Source organism: Crocodylus porosus, unplaced genomic scaffold (assembly GCF_001723895.1).
Source record: "Crocodylus porosus isolate Cpor-Errol unplaced genomic scaffold, CroPor_comp1, whole genome shotgun sequence".
NCBI lineage: Eukaryota > Metazoa > Chordata > Crocodylia > Crocodylidae > Crocodylus > Crocodylus porosus.
In genome coordinates this window covers 142,119,003-142,136,186 of record NW_017728931.1, presented here as the reverse complement: position 1 = coordinate 142,136,186, position 17,184 = coordinate 142,119,003, and the positions used below count along the sequence as shown (strand labels likewise).

Below are 17,184 nucleotides of genomic sequence, written 5' to 3'. Positions count from 1 at the left end.
CACTTGTCAGTATTGAAACGCATCCTGTTTTTGCTAGCCCACCCCTGTAACCTATCCAGGTCTTGCTGCAGTCTTTCCCTCCCTACTAGCATGCTCACCTCACCCCAAATGTTGGTATCATCAGCAAATTTAAACAGGGTGCTTTTTCACCCCATCGTCCAAATCGCTGATAAAGAGATTGAACAGCGCGGGCCCAAGGACCGAGCCCTGGGGGACTGCGCTGCCCACTTCCCCCCAGGTCGAATATGACCCATCCACCACCACCCTCTGAGTGTGACCCTGCAGCCAATCTGCAATCCATCCGACTGTGAAGGCATCAATGCCACAGTCACCTAGTTTTTTAATGAGGATGGGGTAGGAGATGGTGTCAAAGGCCTTGCTGAAGTCCAGAAAGAGAGTCCCTCCTGAGTGATCAGATCGGGAGCAGGGACTTGAACCCAGACTGCCCGGGAGCCACCAAGTATTCTGCAAACCTGCTGGGGCTCTTCTGCTTCATATAAATAAATGGAGGCTGCAGTACGGACTGAGGCTCCCACAGCCTCGAGGAATGCTCTGACCTTCGACTGTTGGGTGCCCTAAGGGTTAGGAGACAGCAGGGTGGAGGGCTCCCCTAAACTGAGGGGGACATATGCCTAACTGGTATGCAAGGTCCCTGAGCCCATTGTGGGCTTAGCCCTGAGACCAGGGCCAGTAATTAAGGTGGTTCACAGGGTCGACTGAACTCGAGCAGGGGCTGAAATGGTTTTTGGCTGTAGCCGTGTTGGTCTGAGGACATAGGCAGGCAAGCTTCTTTGGGCAGATGTGATATCCTTTATTAGACCAACTCTGTAGAGTTGCTTTGTTGGTCTAATAAAGGATATCACATCTGCCCAAAGAAGCTTGCCCACTTGTAGATTAACTGGTGCTGGACACGGGGACAGGAAAGGTGCAATTTCAAAAAATACAGTCCCTGGCTACGGCTTAGCATGGAGCAGGCTAATAGGTGACACTGAAAGGATGGAGGACAGAGCTTCTACACAACTCCCAGAGTCTTCTCCTTGCTGAGGAATATCTCCTAGAGGAGTCTCACTGCAGAAAGCAGCTCTTCCAACATGCATCCAGTGCAGAGACCTCTGAAGTGCGCAATGTGGCTTTGCTAGTTTGCAGAGAGCACTCAGAGCCTACAGGTAGGAGCAAAGGGCCTGAAGCCCGGGATCTGACTCAAACTGCCTTGATGTGCAGGCTTGGACGAGGTGCTGTGATGCTGTTAAACCAGGTGAACCCAACTGACCAGTGTCATGCCTCTGCCGCGACTCCTGTGTGTCATTAGCTATCAGCAATCCAGGATGGAAGAGGAGAAACGAAGCGCAGCCCTGACTACACTCCTGCTGGGTTTCTTTTATAAATAACCCCTCAGCCAAGCGTTTGTTAGCTTTAAACTGCAAAATCCAAGAGCAACACACATGCAAACGGTGACAATTACTTCTGGAATAGGGGCAAAGTAAGAACTTTGTGGTATTTGGAAATGGGCCTGCCAGTCTTGGCACACGGAACACGTTTCTGAACCTACTTTATGAATATGCAAAGATATGTCTTCGTTCCTAATAATGATGATCAGCCGGTCCATCTCCCGGTGTTTTAGCTTGCAGAAGTTCACCGGTTCCATTTCAGTGTGGCCGCCTTTCTTCAGCAAGTTCTGAAACACAAGTCAGTCACTGCAGCATAGGGAGGATCTTGGCATGGCCAAACGTTTTACAGCCTAGTGAAACTGGCCATCTAAAATGATTCCCTGCCATCTGAAACGTAATTTATCTGCTATAAACCTGGTTTCTTAGACTTTTGCGATGCTAACACCCGACAAGAGACATGAAGCTCGCCATCTGCAGTACCTTTTGTTAGGTTTTCTTCCTCAAACCCATTTAGGTAAAGTTAGCCCCGTTACAGCCCAGCTGAGAATGCCAGCCAGAGCTGAGTGGAAAAAGTCGCCTATTTTATGAATATGCTTAAGATTTGTTGCTCTTAATGAGGATTTTGATTCTAGGAACAGTTGTGCGACCCCCCCCCCCCGCAAGTGAGCAGGGGGGCTGGACCCGATGATCTCATGAGGTCCCTTCCAGCTTCTAACTTTTATGAGTTTATGAATAACCTACCTGTCTGAACGTTCAACTTTTCTCTATCCGTTGACACCAGATTTTTAAACTAAGTTTATCTCAGGGTCAAATACCACACAGGAAAACAAAGAATAAGAAAAAATGGCAATCATTTTGCAGCAGGCCCTGCCTGGGCAAACCAGCACGCAGCGAGAGAGACTCAGAACAGCCTTCTCACCATTGCCCCCACTCGCTAGTAGGGGCAAGCTTATTTTCAGACTCCAACCTACCCTTGTGGAATGGTACGTCACGCTCTACGCATCATCTTGCGTTTGGGGGAAATGATCTGCAATCTCTGGGTGCGTGTACACATGACACTTAGTGTGGAGCTGCCTAATTAGTTTCACAGTAAAGTGTCGGCATCTACACAGGTGGCGCTATTAGGCCAGAGCAAACTAATTAACTCCACTGTAGGATACCACTGCTATGGTGGAGTTATTTACTCCATCAAAATGCATAGGTAGACACAGACAGGGCTGGCTGGGGCACAAGGGTGCTTCAGTACAGGGGGCTGCCTGCTGGCTAGTCCCACACTGCAGCACCCTCATGCCCCAGCTAGCAGCATGTGGACCTGAGCAGGAACAGCCCTGGGCTAGCAGACTGACCCCCCGGCCTCTTCTTCCAGCCAGGGCTGCTCTACCTCAGCTCAACGTGCTGTGGTCCTGGGTGCATGTGTAAACGTGCAATAAACTCCGGAGCAAACTGTACCGGAGTTCATTGTGTCACATTAATATTCATGTATAGATGTGCCCACGGTGTAGTAGGTAGATCACTCAGTACTCAGACTCCATACTAGCAATTTGATTAAAGAAAATTAAAGTTCCTGTTATAGACATAACATTGGATGTGCTGTAACAGGTCCATCTAGCCCGCTGTCTTGTCCCTGACAGTGGCAGGGGTGGATACTACGGAGGGAGAGCGCTAAACTGAATGATCTGTCCTGTGTTCAGCACCCTCCCTGGCTTCCACAAGAAGAAATACCAGAGGAAACATCTCCAACCGTTCTGTTCAACAGCTGTTAATAGATCCATCATCTGTGAATTTATCTAGTCCCTTTTCATAGATAAGTCCCTTTATCTAGTCCCTTTTCATGAGATCTTTGGGTGTGTGTACACACAACACTTACTGTGGAGCTGCCTAGCTAGCTTCTATCTATGAAAAGGGACCGGATAAATTCACAGATGACTTTGAACCTGGCTATGCTGTGTAGAGTTGAGATTATAGTTGTATGGCAGCAGTTCCCAAACTGTGAGTTGCACCCCCAAATGTGGTCACAGCATCAGGGGATGGGGGGCTGTGCATTTGGAGTGAGGGGAAATGGGGTCATGTTGAGGAAATGAGGCCATAAATGGGGTCATGCTGAGGAAATGTTTGGGAAGCACTGTTGTATGGGATGGTTGCATGGGGATGATCCTGCCTCAGGCAGGGGGCTAGACTAGATGACCTCTGGCAGACCCTTCCTGCCCTACTTTTCTATGACCATCTTCCTCCACCACCTCCTGGGGCAATGCATTTTATAAGTTAACTACACATTGCATAAAAAAGTAGTTTCTTTTGTTAGTTTGAAACCTGCCTCGTGCTAATTTCAGTGAATGCTCCCTCGTCCTTCGATCAAGTGAGTGCAGGCAACGCAAACACCACTGTCAGTATCCCCATGTTTTCTAGGTCTACTCTGGCTTAGAAAACTTCGTTTGAGCAATAACTTCAAGCTAATCACAACTGGGTTTTGACTGGGCTCAAAACAGATGAGATGAAACAACAGAGGTTGCAACTGGTCAGGCCTGAAGTGCTTATGGTGAGGCTGTGTGAACTCCCTGGGACGGGAACGGCTGGGGAGGAAGAACTGGAGGATGGAGGTACGTTGGCCAAAGCACAACGCGAAGCTTGTGCATGCTCACCTCGGCGGCAGGACCAGTGAAAACACTACAACAGGCAATATGCCCCCACACAATTTGAAATGACACGAGTGGATTTAAAGGCTCTGCTGGTGTTATGTTACCTTCATCCTCGCAAAGAAAGGATCGTCACTGGTTTCAACCACGTAAAACATGAAAGTGTTTTTGCAAGCCTCTTTCATGACACCTTTGAGCCGGAAATGCAGCGTGCTGCACAAGTCCGTGATCATGGCGTCATAGACGGCCGTTCTTCTGGGGAAATAGCTGTATTTTGCCCTTTTGCAAGTGGTCTCTTCTGAGGTAGTGCTTTGGCCTCGCCCTTTGTTACCCGCATATATATTGTTCAGCATCACCCTGTTAAACTCTGCATATTCATCTAGAATGCCTGAAATATCCCCTCTTGATTCGTTTAGCTTATTGTCGTATTTTAATTTGCTGAGGTGGAAGGGAACGGCACAGTCATGGCTCTGGCTTTTGATTTTTGCAGCGTTTCTTTCACTGATAAAATTATCCTGCCGTGGGACACACGGCGGGGGGTCATCAAAGTCCGTGGGGCTACTGTTTCTTAGGTGCCAGCCAGAGCTACGAGGTTTTGTGTCTGAATGCACAATTGTCACCAGAAGCGGGCTGCGACTCCTGGATGGTGCACTGAGAACGGGGGATTCGTGTGCCTCTCTCGAGGGCAAAGTCTCTAGTGTCGCCTGGACAGGAAATTCGTTTGGAAAGATACCACAAGAGGTAGAGTAGTGTGATTTCTGTCTCTTTATGATTTGTTTTAGCTTATAATGGAAACGTAGACATTCCATGTCTAAAGTGTTCTGCGTGAGGTCGTCAAAAGCCTTCCAGGTCCTTGTCAGTGAGCTTATTAAGTCAGATCGTTCCCTCAAGCTGTCATGTCTTTTTGAAGGTTGTAACGTTCTAGTTTTTTCCTTGTGCTTTTTGGTAACAGTGAAGTTTGTGTAGTCCTTTAGAGTACCCTGATCATTTCCCATATAGACAAAAGGGGGTACGTGCCTATCATTTTCCCCTAAACTAGCAGGCCAGCTATGCTGCCACACTTCAGACTCAACCCCCAAAACCCTTTTGCCCATCTCCGAAGAGTCCCAGTCCTTAGCCTTACTGTCTTTGTTCGTAGGCGACTCATAACGAGTCCTTGCCATGGATGTTGTCTTGATGGCATCCATGGTCTTTGTACTACAAGAGCCACTGAACTTCAGTTTGGTGTGCACGGTTCCTCCAAAGTACTCATGGTCAGAGCCTCCAGAGAAAGCCTCATGTGATGCATCTTCAAAGGCCACGATTGCACTGATGTCTTTGCTAATGATTTCTGTACTCAGGCTGGGCAAATTTTCACCCAAAATTTCCTCTGCATCACTCAGTTCTGAATTCTCTCCAGAGTCTGTCTGGGTATGTAAAGCAGGCATCTGAACAAAGGAAACGGAAGGTTTTTCCCTTGCTGTGTCCAAATCAGCACATGCCGCCGATTCTCCTGTCACGGGCTCCCTCTGCGTGTCTGGCGTTTCCCCAGCAGAGCTCTGTTCACATGTCTGTCCCGTTGGTTCCTCCTCTCCTGAAATAGAGGCTGTGCTTGGTGTGGGGCTACGGCTTCCCAGATCAAATTCCTCACATGGTGAGGGTCCTTTGCTGCCGCACTCTAGCAAGCTTGTTATTTTAGCTGCAGGGAGCTCAAGCTCTAGGAATGTGTCTTTTTTCGTCTCTTTTGTGTAACAAGAAACCGAGGAATGATCCGCTGCCAAAGGCGATGCTTGGCTCTCAGGGATGGAGCATGTCTCTGCAACATTCGTTTGATCGGTGGGGTTGGGATTTATATTCTGGTGAAGTAGCTGATCAGGTTCACTTGGCTCTAATACAGAGCTGTGCAGATCCGCCTCTCCGCTAGGTGAAAGGCCGGGCTGCTGAGAAAGGACACAAGTCATCACTTTGGCTGGAGTGGGTTGGCCTATTGCAGAGTCTTGCTCCTCTCTCTCTAGCAAGTCCACCATTTTAACTACAGGGATTTCTTGTTCTAGCAACGTTGGGGGTTTGGCCTGTTCCATGTCATTCGAACCTGAGGGGTCACCCGCAGCAGAAGAGGCTGTCTGACTCTCAGGGATGGAGTGACGTATCTCTGGGATGTCTCCTTGATCCATGCGATCAGAATTCAGGCCTTTGTGGAGTACTGGATCCTGCTCGCTTTGGTCTAAGAAACCGCAGTGCAGAGCCACTGCTTTGCTGGTAGGAGTACAGCACGGCTGCGATGGACTGAGACTCGCGTGTTCTGGCTCAGGAGGAGAAGGCCTGTCCGATGAGAAGCTCTCCACCCCGCACCAACCAGGGCTGCGTGTAGGCCAATGGTTTATGAAGTTCATTTGTTTTACACCCGCATGCATTTTAGTAATAGATTTGTCGCTTTTCATTAAAAAGGTTGAAGTTGATTCCTGCAGTTTGCAAAGGGAAGTCTTGGACTCTCCAAGCTCAGTCCTTGGAGTCATCTCATCCAGCTCATCACGGCAAAGAGACGTTTCAGGAAGAGGACACACACCGCTGTTCTCAGGTTTGTTCCAGGTCTCCTCAGCTGTCGAGTCAACTTCCAAGGCTGTATTTTCCCAGGCTAAGTCCTGGCTTTGTCCTGCTCCTGCAGATTTGTTTAGCGACTCTGCCATTTCATTAGGAGAGCTCCTTTGCTCTCCCTGAGTTAGCATGTTGCTTTGCACTTGGCTGGATTCCTCAATGCTCAATGAAGTGTGCTCAGACGAATCACTGCCTCCATCTTCCTGGGAGATGCTGGTGTCCTCCACTGAATCACTTGGGGCTGATGTTTCAATTTCTTTAGCTGGTAGGCCAGTCACCTCCTGGATCTGTGAATGCGTCTCTGGAAATGGTGTCATTTCAGCAGCAAGTTCTTGATGGACAGGACTCTCATCAGACGATAATGTCAGAGTTAATCCATTCTCACATGGGGACTCCCAGTCAACTGTGCTAGCTGCATCACTCTCTTCCGGTATCCACATTTCCTTAGGAAGGACTAAGTTAATAGACCCTGGGTCTTTACCTTGATTCTCCAAATTGTCATTCCTTTTTCTAACTGGTAATACAGGGACCTCTTGGTTCCCCAAAAGTGCCTCAGGAGACTGTGTTATAGTGTCAGAAGGTACTTGGTGGAGAGGGCTGGCATCAGATGACAACGTTAACGTTAATTCACTATCACATGGGGACTCCAACTCAGCAGTACTGACAGCATTACTCGCTTCTGAAGCTTCTTTAGGAAGTGTTAAATTGATTGCATCCGTGTCCTGATCATCGTACTCCAAACGGGTGCTGTTCATTTCTTCAGCTGGTAAGGCAATGGCTTCTTGGTTGCCTGGATGGGCTTCTGGAGACTGTGCTGTTTCACTGAAGGGGCCCAGATGGATAGGACTCGTGTCAGATGACAATGTCAGATTTAAGCCACTGTCACAGGGGGACTCCAAGTCAGCTGTCCTTGGTGTGTCACTCTCTTCAGGGATGTCGATTTCCTTAGAAAGGACTAAGTTAACGGGAACCTGGTCAATATCTTCGTGCTCCATATCGGCATCGTTACTCTCTGAAAGGGCTAACACAATTGGCTCCAGGTATATATTTTGGTACTCAAAATCTTCCTCTTCTTCTTCTTCCTCCTGGTTTTCTAATGGATCTTGCAAGTTGCTCACTTCTCTGTCAGGGCTGTCAGGCTCTGGGCACTCAGGGCTCACTTGTAACTTTAATTCTTCGCAGACAGGGAGAGATTCATCGGCAGCCACATGCCCTTGGGCTTTATCTTCGGCAGAGAGAGCGAGGCCCTCCACTGCTGTACTTCCCTCAGGAAGGACAGACTCCTTGCCCTTAGCCAGAGGCTGCATATTGTCCATCTTCTCTGGAAATTCATTCTTTGCCAAAGAAGTGTCATGTTGTGAAACTTTACTTGAATTAAGGGCTTGATTTGCTTCCTCTGAGCTGTCAGTGCCAAGGGATTTTGGTCTTGGGCTGACATTGCTGTGTTCCTCAGAGGTGCTGTTGTTACAGCTACCGGTAGAGACCAGGGGGTCAGGCAATTCCTTTCTTTCACTTTCCTCTTCATCCACCTGAAATAAAAGAAGTTGAGGTTTAACCTTTGCAAAAGAAATGCAGGAACAGAAAGCTCTCTCCATGGCAGAATAGCTACGCTGTTTAACATGCTTCATGCTTTCATGAGCAAATCGGGAAAAGAATAGTAAAATTAAATAAAATCTGTATCTACAATAGTTTAGGGATAACTTCTGTCCTCACATAGGCCAATCCCTTATCTTTCAAATTCCTACTTGGGCACATCTACCTGAGATGCTTTACTCGAGATTAGAGCAGTAAGTGTCACTGTCTACACATGCAAATGCTTACTGTGCAGTAATATGCTCTAATCTTGAGTAAATTTGCTACCTGTAAATACAAGTAGCAATTTTACTCAGGAGTAATTACTGCATGACATGGCACATGTAGACAGCCAACCAGGAGCAAATTTGCTCCCAGTCAGCCAGGAAGCAGGAGGCGGGAGATTGCTCCCTACCCCTGGGAAGGACTCCACCACCAGCGCCCAGGGAGGAACAATGTCCCCCTTCTCTGTCAGCAAGAAGCTCCCAGCTCCTCATCCATGATCAGAGCAAGGGCTGGCAGCGCGTGGGGACAGGGAGCAATCTCCCAGCCCCTGCCAGGAGACAGCTGTCTCCTGGCCCCATACTCCCTGCTGGCTGCTGGATTAGCACCCAGGGGGAGCCCAGAGCTGCCCCTGACTGGTGCAGGGGGCCAATGCAGGGCTGGTGGGGGTAGAAGTAGACTGCTGCCATGAGCAGCAAATCTGCTTCCACTTCCCCACATGTGTAGATGCCTGCCCGGTGTGGGTTTACTCTAGACTAAATTATTGTAAAGTAAACTCACCCTGGAGCATTTGCATGTGTAGACACACCCCTTGAGACCTATTTCTACTGTGCTGTCCACAGGATGTAGTCAGCTAACAGCAGCTGGCCAGATGCTGAGTAGGGATTTGATTTTAAAATGGATGAGTTACGACTCTCACAATCAGCACCAAGATGAATCCATAAATTGAAAACAGGACAGAAACATTAGTGAAGCAAGGTTCTCAGTGTTTCCTCTATGGAATCAACCATCATTACTCATGTCTAAAGAATGAAGAAAGGAGAGAAAATGCTCCTGTCCTCTTTCCAGGCATGTGTGACACCAGTCGTTTCCCTGAAGAGAAATTCTGACGCTTGAATTTTGGACTTCAGCATTTGTATAGTGTTATTCAATTCAGAATCACTTCTGCTTCCTGCTACCAGAAAGTGCTCAAACCCTCCATGAGTCCTAATGCTACTTTCTACCTTAGTGCCTTCCTCTCCTTTAAAAGGTACTGTGCTGTGGTAACCAGCCCCTGACAGAAGGATGGATATGGCTTCTTCCAGAGCCCAGACACTGCTCAATGAACCCAGGAGAGAGGGGTAAAGGTCACTCCAGTGGGACCCGTGTGCTGAAAGTACCTGACTTTGACTTAGATGATATGAGCACTGCAGGCACTAAAGTCTAGCCACAGCAATACATTGTTCATCCAGCTTCTCCGGTGGCCTTTGCCCTGAGCTCCAGGCTTTTGTATCTGGACTACTTACTTGGATGCTGGCTTGGATATCTCTGCACTACAGTGAAGTCCCACCAATGACTGCAGAATGGACATCCCCTGGATTGGAGGCAGTTATTTAAGTTGCGCTGTCCTGGCTTATATGCATGAACAGAAATCCACAATCTTACCTTAGAGAAGGCACCAACACTATTCACACATTCACCAGCAGTGACGTCTTGGGGCCCATCTCTCAAAAGCAGCCTGTTGGGATCAGGACACTTGTCGAGGGAACAGGTCTCGACACAACTCGTGGTTGATGGTTCGTCGCCAGACAGCCATTGTCCAGAGGGGGAGGATGTTGTGTCAGGGACAGTGCCAGAAGTCTGTTCAGCCTCCCCTTGAGAATCTGCAGGGCACTTCTCCAAGCCAAGTGATCCCTCAGGATCGTTGTTTAGTTCCAGAGGATCCTGGCTACAGCTAGAAGTCCGTTTAGCCTCAGATGAAGAGTCCGCAGGGCACTTTTCCAAGCCCAAAGAATCCTCGCCATCCTCACTTAGTTCAAAAGGGTCCAGGGTACTGTTTAAGGATACATATTTTTCAGGGTTGCTGTGCTCTACCACCTTCCTTGTACTGTTTAGGAGTTTACTCGGCTTGCTGTAGAAGAGAGCGATCCACATATGAAGTATCAGCTTCTTGTCTTCCACGTCATCAGGTAAATCAGGGTTCCAGGGCCTGGATGGAAAACAAACACTCCTGTGAACCTCTGCCTCATTTCTGTGAGTGGTTTTGCAAAATCCAATCCCAGCAGCTCAAAGGATTCAGAAGTCTCTAGTACGATGCATTTATTCTAGGACAGGGGTGCTCAACCTCTGGCCCATGGGCCATGTGGTCTGTGGAAGAGCCCCTACATCTGGCTGCAGGGCTCCCCATGGGGCGGGAAATTTAGCAGTGGGAATGGTGGCCACTAATATGGTCACTTCCCTCCCTCCCCTGCCAATTTCCCAAACCCCAAGCTCTGCACTGCCAGTTGCAGATGGGCCACATCCCCTGACCACCCTCCAGGACCAAGCCAAGCCCCCTTTCCCTGTGCAGCTGGGTCATGCCCCTGCAGGGCCAGGATGGGGTTGGGCCAAACCCTCTTTCCCCCGCAGGGCCAGGCCATGCCCCCTTCCCCTCCTGCAGGGCTGGGTAAGAGTGGCCCATGTCCTCTTCCCTTTTCCCTGTGGAGCTGGGCCATATGACCCCGGCACCCATTCCTGCCTGGCGCAGGGGGTCGGACCTGATGATCTGTTTAGGTCCCTTCCGACCCTAAGCACTATGATACTGCCTTCCCCTCAGGGGCCTGGTTGCACCTGGGCTGCCCCCCATGTCCCTCCATGTGGCTGGATGGTGCCTACTGCACCAGCCCTGGAGCACAAGTGGGATCCAGCCTGAGGACAGATGGGGCATAACCCATTTGACCTGATGGGGGAAAAAGGTTGAGCACCATGGTTCTATGGCATCACAAATGAGGCTGATATATGGGGGGTTTCCTTCCAATTTCTCTGAAAGAGGTAGACAGAAATCAGCATGTGGTATCTCTGCTCTCAGTTGACTGGATGTGAATGCCAGGTACAGATGAAAAAGCAGAGATCCTAGGTTCCTTTAACTTGATATAAAACAAGCAGTCAGCAATCAGAAAAGGCCAGAGCTGGATGACAAAGTTCTGCTGCTCCAAATACCATATTCTCTCACATACAACACATCCTGGAATAGAAGATGCACCTTGTTTTGGAAAGATGGAATAAAGGAAAGAAAAGTTCTTAGCCCTGTCGGGGGTAACTGAGCAGCAGCAGCCAGGGAGCTGAGCCTGCTCATGGTTCTGCTTCCTCTGGATGGCTGCAGATTTTACTTCTGCTTTTACTTGGTATTACCGTATTTATTTTTATTTTACTGTATTTCTCACATATAACGTGCACCAAAATTTCCATCAGCTGGTTTTTGGGGAAAAGGTAGGTGTTGTATGCCAGCATATGTGGTATGTATGTAAAGACCATGCCCTCTCACAACCAATATAGCTCTGCTGACAAAACCCTTGGGTGTGGACACCATACTGCTGACAAGAGGGATTTCACTGGCCTGTATCAGGGCTGTCCAACTGGTGGCCAGAAGCCCCCAAGGTCCTGTCCAGCCACTGCTCCTCCTGCTGCTGCCAGGGTCTCCAGACTCCCTCTCCCTCCTCCAGCTTTTACTTCCTTCCCCGCCACTGGCTGTGGGCTGAGCAGCCTGCAGAGGCCTACAGACTCCACAGCCCATGCAAGGAGAGGATTGTGCTACCCACACCTGTTCATGTGATTGGCGTGGGGAGGGACAGGGGCTGCACAGCCTGTCCAAAGAGGCTGTGCGGTGTGCAGCTCCAAGCTGCTCATAAGTGAGGCCAGGGCTGTCCAACTTACGTCAGTCAGGGGAAGTGTAGTAAACCCAGGAAAAACCATTGCTTCTACTGCCAACATACCACATCTCCACTGCTGACTCTACTACAGGGGCAGAAGTGCCCTGGTATAGATGAGCCCACATAGACCCAGTTTCCCAAAACACTTCAAGAGCACAGCAGAGACATGGCATTAACTGCAGCGCAACATTTCTGGCCTCAGCACCTACCCGTGTAGAGCCCGAATGACGGTTTTCTCTAAGGAGTCTTTGGTGTACTGGCTATCTAGACTGAAGAGGTACTCGGCTTCCCACTGGCATGTCACTTTGACAGACCCGTCGCAGCTGTTCACTGTGTGCGATTTGAAGAAGTCCTCTTTCAACCTGGGCTTTACCACCAAGTCCTTGAATTGCTTTGGCATGTGAGTGTTGTTCTGCTGATGCCGGAAGGGCAGCACCTTCCCAATGAGTGGGCCGGTCTTGGCGTTTTTGGCTCCATTCTTGGAGAGGGAAGAACCTTGCGCTCCTTTTGAGTGACCCTGTTTTTTAGGGTGCTCGGACATCAAGGAGGCGTAAGAATGCTCTGAAGAGATAGTAGAGTACTTGCTCCCCTCTAACATCTCTATGCCCTCCTTAGAGGGCAACGTCCGAGCTTTTGTAGAGTTAGGGCTGGTGCTGTTCTTCTTGTTGGAAATCACAGGGATTTTCTCTTTTGGGCTAGAAGCAAAGCCCTCTTTTGATTCAGATTTTTCAGGAGATGAAAGTTTATGGTTATGTGTTTTGCTAGATGAAGATCCTCCCTTCGATTGCTTATCCACCCGGTGATATTCGTGGTCAGAAGCCACTCGTGAGGGCTTCTTCTTATGAAGACGGCGCTGCTCCTTTGCAGTGCCTGGAGGTAAGGCGGCACTATTGTCTTTAGGAATAATTGGGGGAATGCAAGAGCCCAGAGCGAGGTCAGCCAGCAAATTCAAGGCATGAGATTCATAGTTACTTCCTTTCAGAGACAGGTCGATGTCTTGAGTGCCAACACTTTCTGTGTAAGCCTCATTTGTATCACCAGCTGTCCCTTGACTTTTCAAAGGGGCTTCATTTGGTGAGAGGGAGAACGACTCCTTTTTTGCTGCATGAGAAAAATACAAGGTTACATATTCTATCAGAAGAAACGCGTAAAGTACAGCTCTACTCCTACAGGTGACTTCAGGTGACAAGTAAAAAGACAGTTCTCCAACAACAAGCTGGCCAACCTGCAGTAAAGTTCAAGAGACACCAGAGGTCAATGTCACCATTATTAGTGTTACAGTCATACTTTAGGATAGGACTTAAGGTTATATTGTGGCAAGGGCTGTCCATAAAGCAAGGGGTTGCAAATCTAAAAGAACCTGAATTTGCCTACTTTGCACATACACTGTATAAACAAGTGTACATGTAACCATCCAGCTGGCAGGCAACAACACTACATATGTCCCAAATAAGTTGTTTTAACATGACATTTTGCACACGCAGCCTTCATCTTGCAGCAACGTGGTGTTTTGCTTTTGATTCTCTCTGCAGTTGCAAATAAAAGACCCCCTTGATGCATAATTAGTTCTTTTGAGAGCAGAGTTTGTGCACGTTCCCTTCAAAGACCATACTCTTTATGCAGACTGAGACACGGGTCTGGCATCTCCTAGAATCTGACCCCGCAGCATAGCAAATACATGACAGAAAGCTCTGTTTATTTTTTATGGACCATAGCAAGAGAGACCAATAAGTATTTGCAATCCGAGTCCAGGAAGTAGGAACACGCTTCAAAGTCTCCTCTCTACCTAACAAAGGGGCCAGACAGCAAGAAAGGCTGGAGGCAGCTGAAGAGCAGGATGTTGTAGCACGAGTGTGAAAAACACACACCTCATTTAAGAGTATAATGAACCTCCTGTTCCACCATTGATTTTGGCATGGTCACACCAGTTCTCAGTTTTAGACGCAGACTCTCCACGAGCCAACTTTTGCACATGTTATATCAAAAAGCTTTCCACATTCCTTTGGAAACTCACTTTGCATGGGTGTGACAATCCCAGTTCTTTTAAAACCACTGGATTTATGCAACAGGCAACGCCCCCCCTGCAAAATTGGTGAGATTCCCATGGCAAATCGAGGCTATGAGACGCAAGCCAATTTGCTTTAAACCGGTTTAACAGCTCGAAGTGTTCTGAGCTGTTAAAGCAGTGCTCTGAGCCATCCATGAGCTGCACATTTTCCTAGGAGACTGGCTGAGACTAGGGTGGGGCTCAAAGCAGTTGAAACGGCGAAGCGAATAAATCAAAGCCAGATCAAGCATGAACAATATGCCTCACATTTTAGATGAAAGAACTTTCTTACCCGGTTCCAATTGCTTTCTGGCTCTGGGCTTACAGCTGCCTGGAGCTATACTTTTTATCGTCTTACTTTTCACTTGCTTTGAGACTTTCTCAGAGTCTGGAACTTTTATTGCATCCATTTCCTTCAGCTTCTTTGGTCTCTGGGTTGTCAAAGCAGCATCGTCAGGAGGGAAGGTGCCTTTGGGTGTGGGTTCAGACTGCGTTCGATGCACAAATTCTGCAGACAGCACTTCAGCCCCTGGGATGAAGAAAAGTCCTTTTCATTAAACCTCTCTTTAAAACAGAATACTGACTTTACTAGATTTAGGAATGGAAAAGAAAGTGCTCACAAGCAAGCAGTGACAAAAGAGCTGTCCTCAACTGCAAAACTGGCTGGGGGTCTAGCACACATTATGGTTGAAAGGGACCAGCGAGGGCTTATTAAAAATTAAAGTCTGGCTTGTGAGCTTCTAAGTGTGTGATTTGTCAACACTTCTGCTCTCTCTGAAAATTCAAGGAGTCTCGAGAGTCCTCCTGCCTGAGACCCAGGGGTATCTCTTTAGCATCCCCTGTGGCTTCCATGCACTTGGCTCACACTGCTCAGCATTTTTACTATAAGCAGAAGCTTTGGCATAATTTTCAAAGGCAGTGAAGTGCAGCGCTGGCTGGAACTGGGAGTCTCAAATGTAAGCGCTACAGCCAGGCTCACGGACTCCAAGGCACGATGAATAGAAACCACTGTGAAAGTCACCAGTTCAATCTGACCTGTATTAAAGACATGCTCCCACTGCAGCGACTAACTGATACGGACACTACTACTGTACAATGCCTGGGGCAGCTGTTGGAGATCAAACACTATTTTTTATAATCAAGGCATTCAGACTAAGTTCACTGCAATGTTTTCTTCACCTACTGTCATGGGGGTTGTACCAAGAATGCCATTCCCCTGTAACGAAGCCTAAACTAAAACCAGGAAGGGAAACCGTATTTTCTCACATATAATATGCAACTTTCCCCCACAAATCATAAAGGAGTAGGGCTGGAAGGGACCTCTGGAGGTCATCTACGGCAACCCCCTCCCTGAGGTGGGATCACTCCTAATCCATACCATCCTGTACGAGACACAGAGCGGGTCTTGCAGCTGCCAAGGCAGTGGGGTCCTGTTTTAACTCTCTCACAGCTACAGTTGTTGGCCGAGCAGTACAGCCTGTGTCTGAGGCAGCAAGTAAGCTGCTGGTATCGTCTTGATGAGGCTTGTGACGTGGAAACAACACTGTATTTACAGGGACTTGTATAAAGGGCTACTTACAGTAAAGAACCAGCAGTCTTGCTACTGCCCTTGCAAGGATGTGAGGTCCTACCTTCTGTGACATACAGTAAGTCCTCATGGAAATATAGAGCATCCAAAAAGCATGGCATACCTGAAGACTGTCTGGGTGAGGCAGCAGGCACCAGGCATCTCCTGCTGCCACACTTCCTGACCACACCATGCTAGCGGTTCCCAAACTTTGACAGACTGAGCACCGCCAATTTAAAATGATACAACCTTAAGTACCACCAGCACATTTTTCATACACATAGGTCACAGGCTACGTATTAGAACAACATCAAAACCCTTAGTAACCATCAAACATTGTTTTATCAGTTACAGTAGCCATCTCAAACAATTGTCAATTGGAAAAAAGACAGCGTAAGCCAGGGGCAGGCAACATTTTTGGCCGGAGTACTGAAAAAACTGCAATGTGCACCCTGTAAGGTGCAGGACAGCTGGCATGTCAGAAAACCAAAACTGGGCTGGGGGGTACATGGCAGGATATATAATTATTAACTATATTAATATGCAGTAAGCGTTTCATAGTAGTTTGGGGTCAGAAGGAACCTGAACAGATCATCTAGTCTGACTCCCTGCCACTGGACGGAGCACACGCTGGGATCACACAACCCCAGACAGGTGTTTGTCCAACATCTTTTTGAATTTACCCAAGGTAGGGAAGTGATCCTCACTCCTAGGAAGTTGGTTCCAGATCCTAGCCACCCTAACAGTGAAATAGTGCCTCCTAATCTCTAACTCGAACCTATTCTCCAGCAGCTTCTGGCCATTGTTCCTCATCACCCCGGGTGCTGCTGGGGGCAATAGGGCCCTTTCTATTTACTACTGATCTCCCCTAATGTGTTTGTAGGCAGCCACCAAATCCCCCCTCAGCCTCTGCTTGCTGAGGCTGAACAGGTTCAGGTCCCTCAGCCTCTCCTCATAAGGCCTGTCCTGTTGCCCTCCAACCAAGCGGGTGGCCCTCCTCTGAGCCCTCTCAAGGCAGGCCATATCCTTCTTAAAATGCGGTGCCCAGAACTGGACGCAGTACTCCAATTGTGGCCTGACCAGGGTCACGCAGAGGGGGAGGATCACCTCCCTGGACTGGCTTGAGCTGCATCTTTGGATGCACAAGGTACAGTTGGCTTTGCTGGCTGCAGTCTGGCATTGGTGGCTCATGTTCATCTTGGAGTCAATAATGACTCCAAGATCCCTTTCCGCCTCTGTGCTCACAAGGGGGGAGCTCCCCAGCTTGTATGTATGCTGTGGATTCCTTTTCCCCAGGTGCAGCACCCTGCATTTTCTGTAGTCTGTCTAAATCGAACTGCAAGTAAGGCAGTGGCCCTAGATTTTAGGAGGGCAAACTTCAGCAAGCTAAGGAGGATAGTTGGAGAAGCGCTGAGGTCCCGGGGGGGAGGGGAGCCAGGTGTCCAAGGAGAGTGGTCACTCCTTAAGGAGACGATCCTCCAAGCCCAAAGGAAGGTAATCCCAACGAGGATCA

At 48.6% G+C, this 17,184-nt stretch overlaps 1 protein-coding gene across 3 annotated transcripts in view; it reads right to left on the bottom strand.

Moving 5' to 3' along the window:
- The window catches only part of FAM208B (family with sequence similarity 208 member B), a 42,397-nt gene that overhangs the window by 9,437 nt on the left and 15,776 nt on the right, over positions 1-17,184 (bottom strand). For 2 of the 3 annotated variants that reach the window (XM_019543789.1, XM_019543790.1), the window contains exons 6-10: positions 14,397-14,633; positions 12,267-13,158; positions 9,815-10,358; positions 4,129-8,124; positions 1,550-1,675 (exon numbers count right to left, since the gene is read on the bottom strand). In XM_019543789.1, coding sequence (XP_019399334.1) covers positions 1,550-1,675; positions 4,129-8,124; positions 9,815-10,358; positions 12,267-13,158; positions 14,397-14,633 — 5,795 coding nt within the window. The remainder of the gene's footprint in view (positions 1-1,549; positions 1,676-4,128; positions 8,125-9,814; positions 10,359-12,266; positions 13,159-14,396; positions 14,634-17,184) is intronic. The other variant, XM_019543791.1, reaches the window with a different exon arrangement.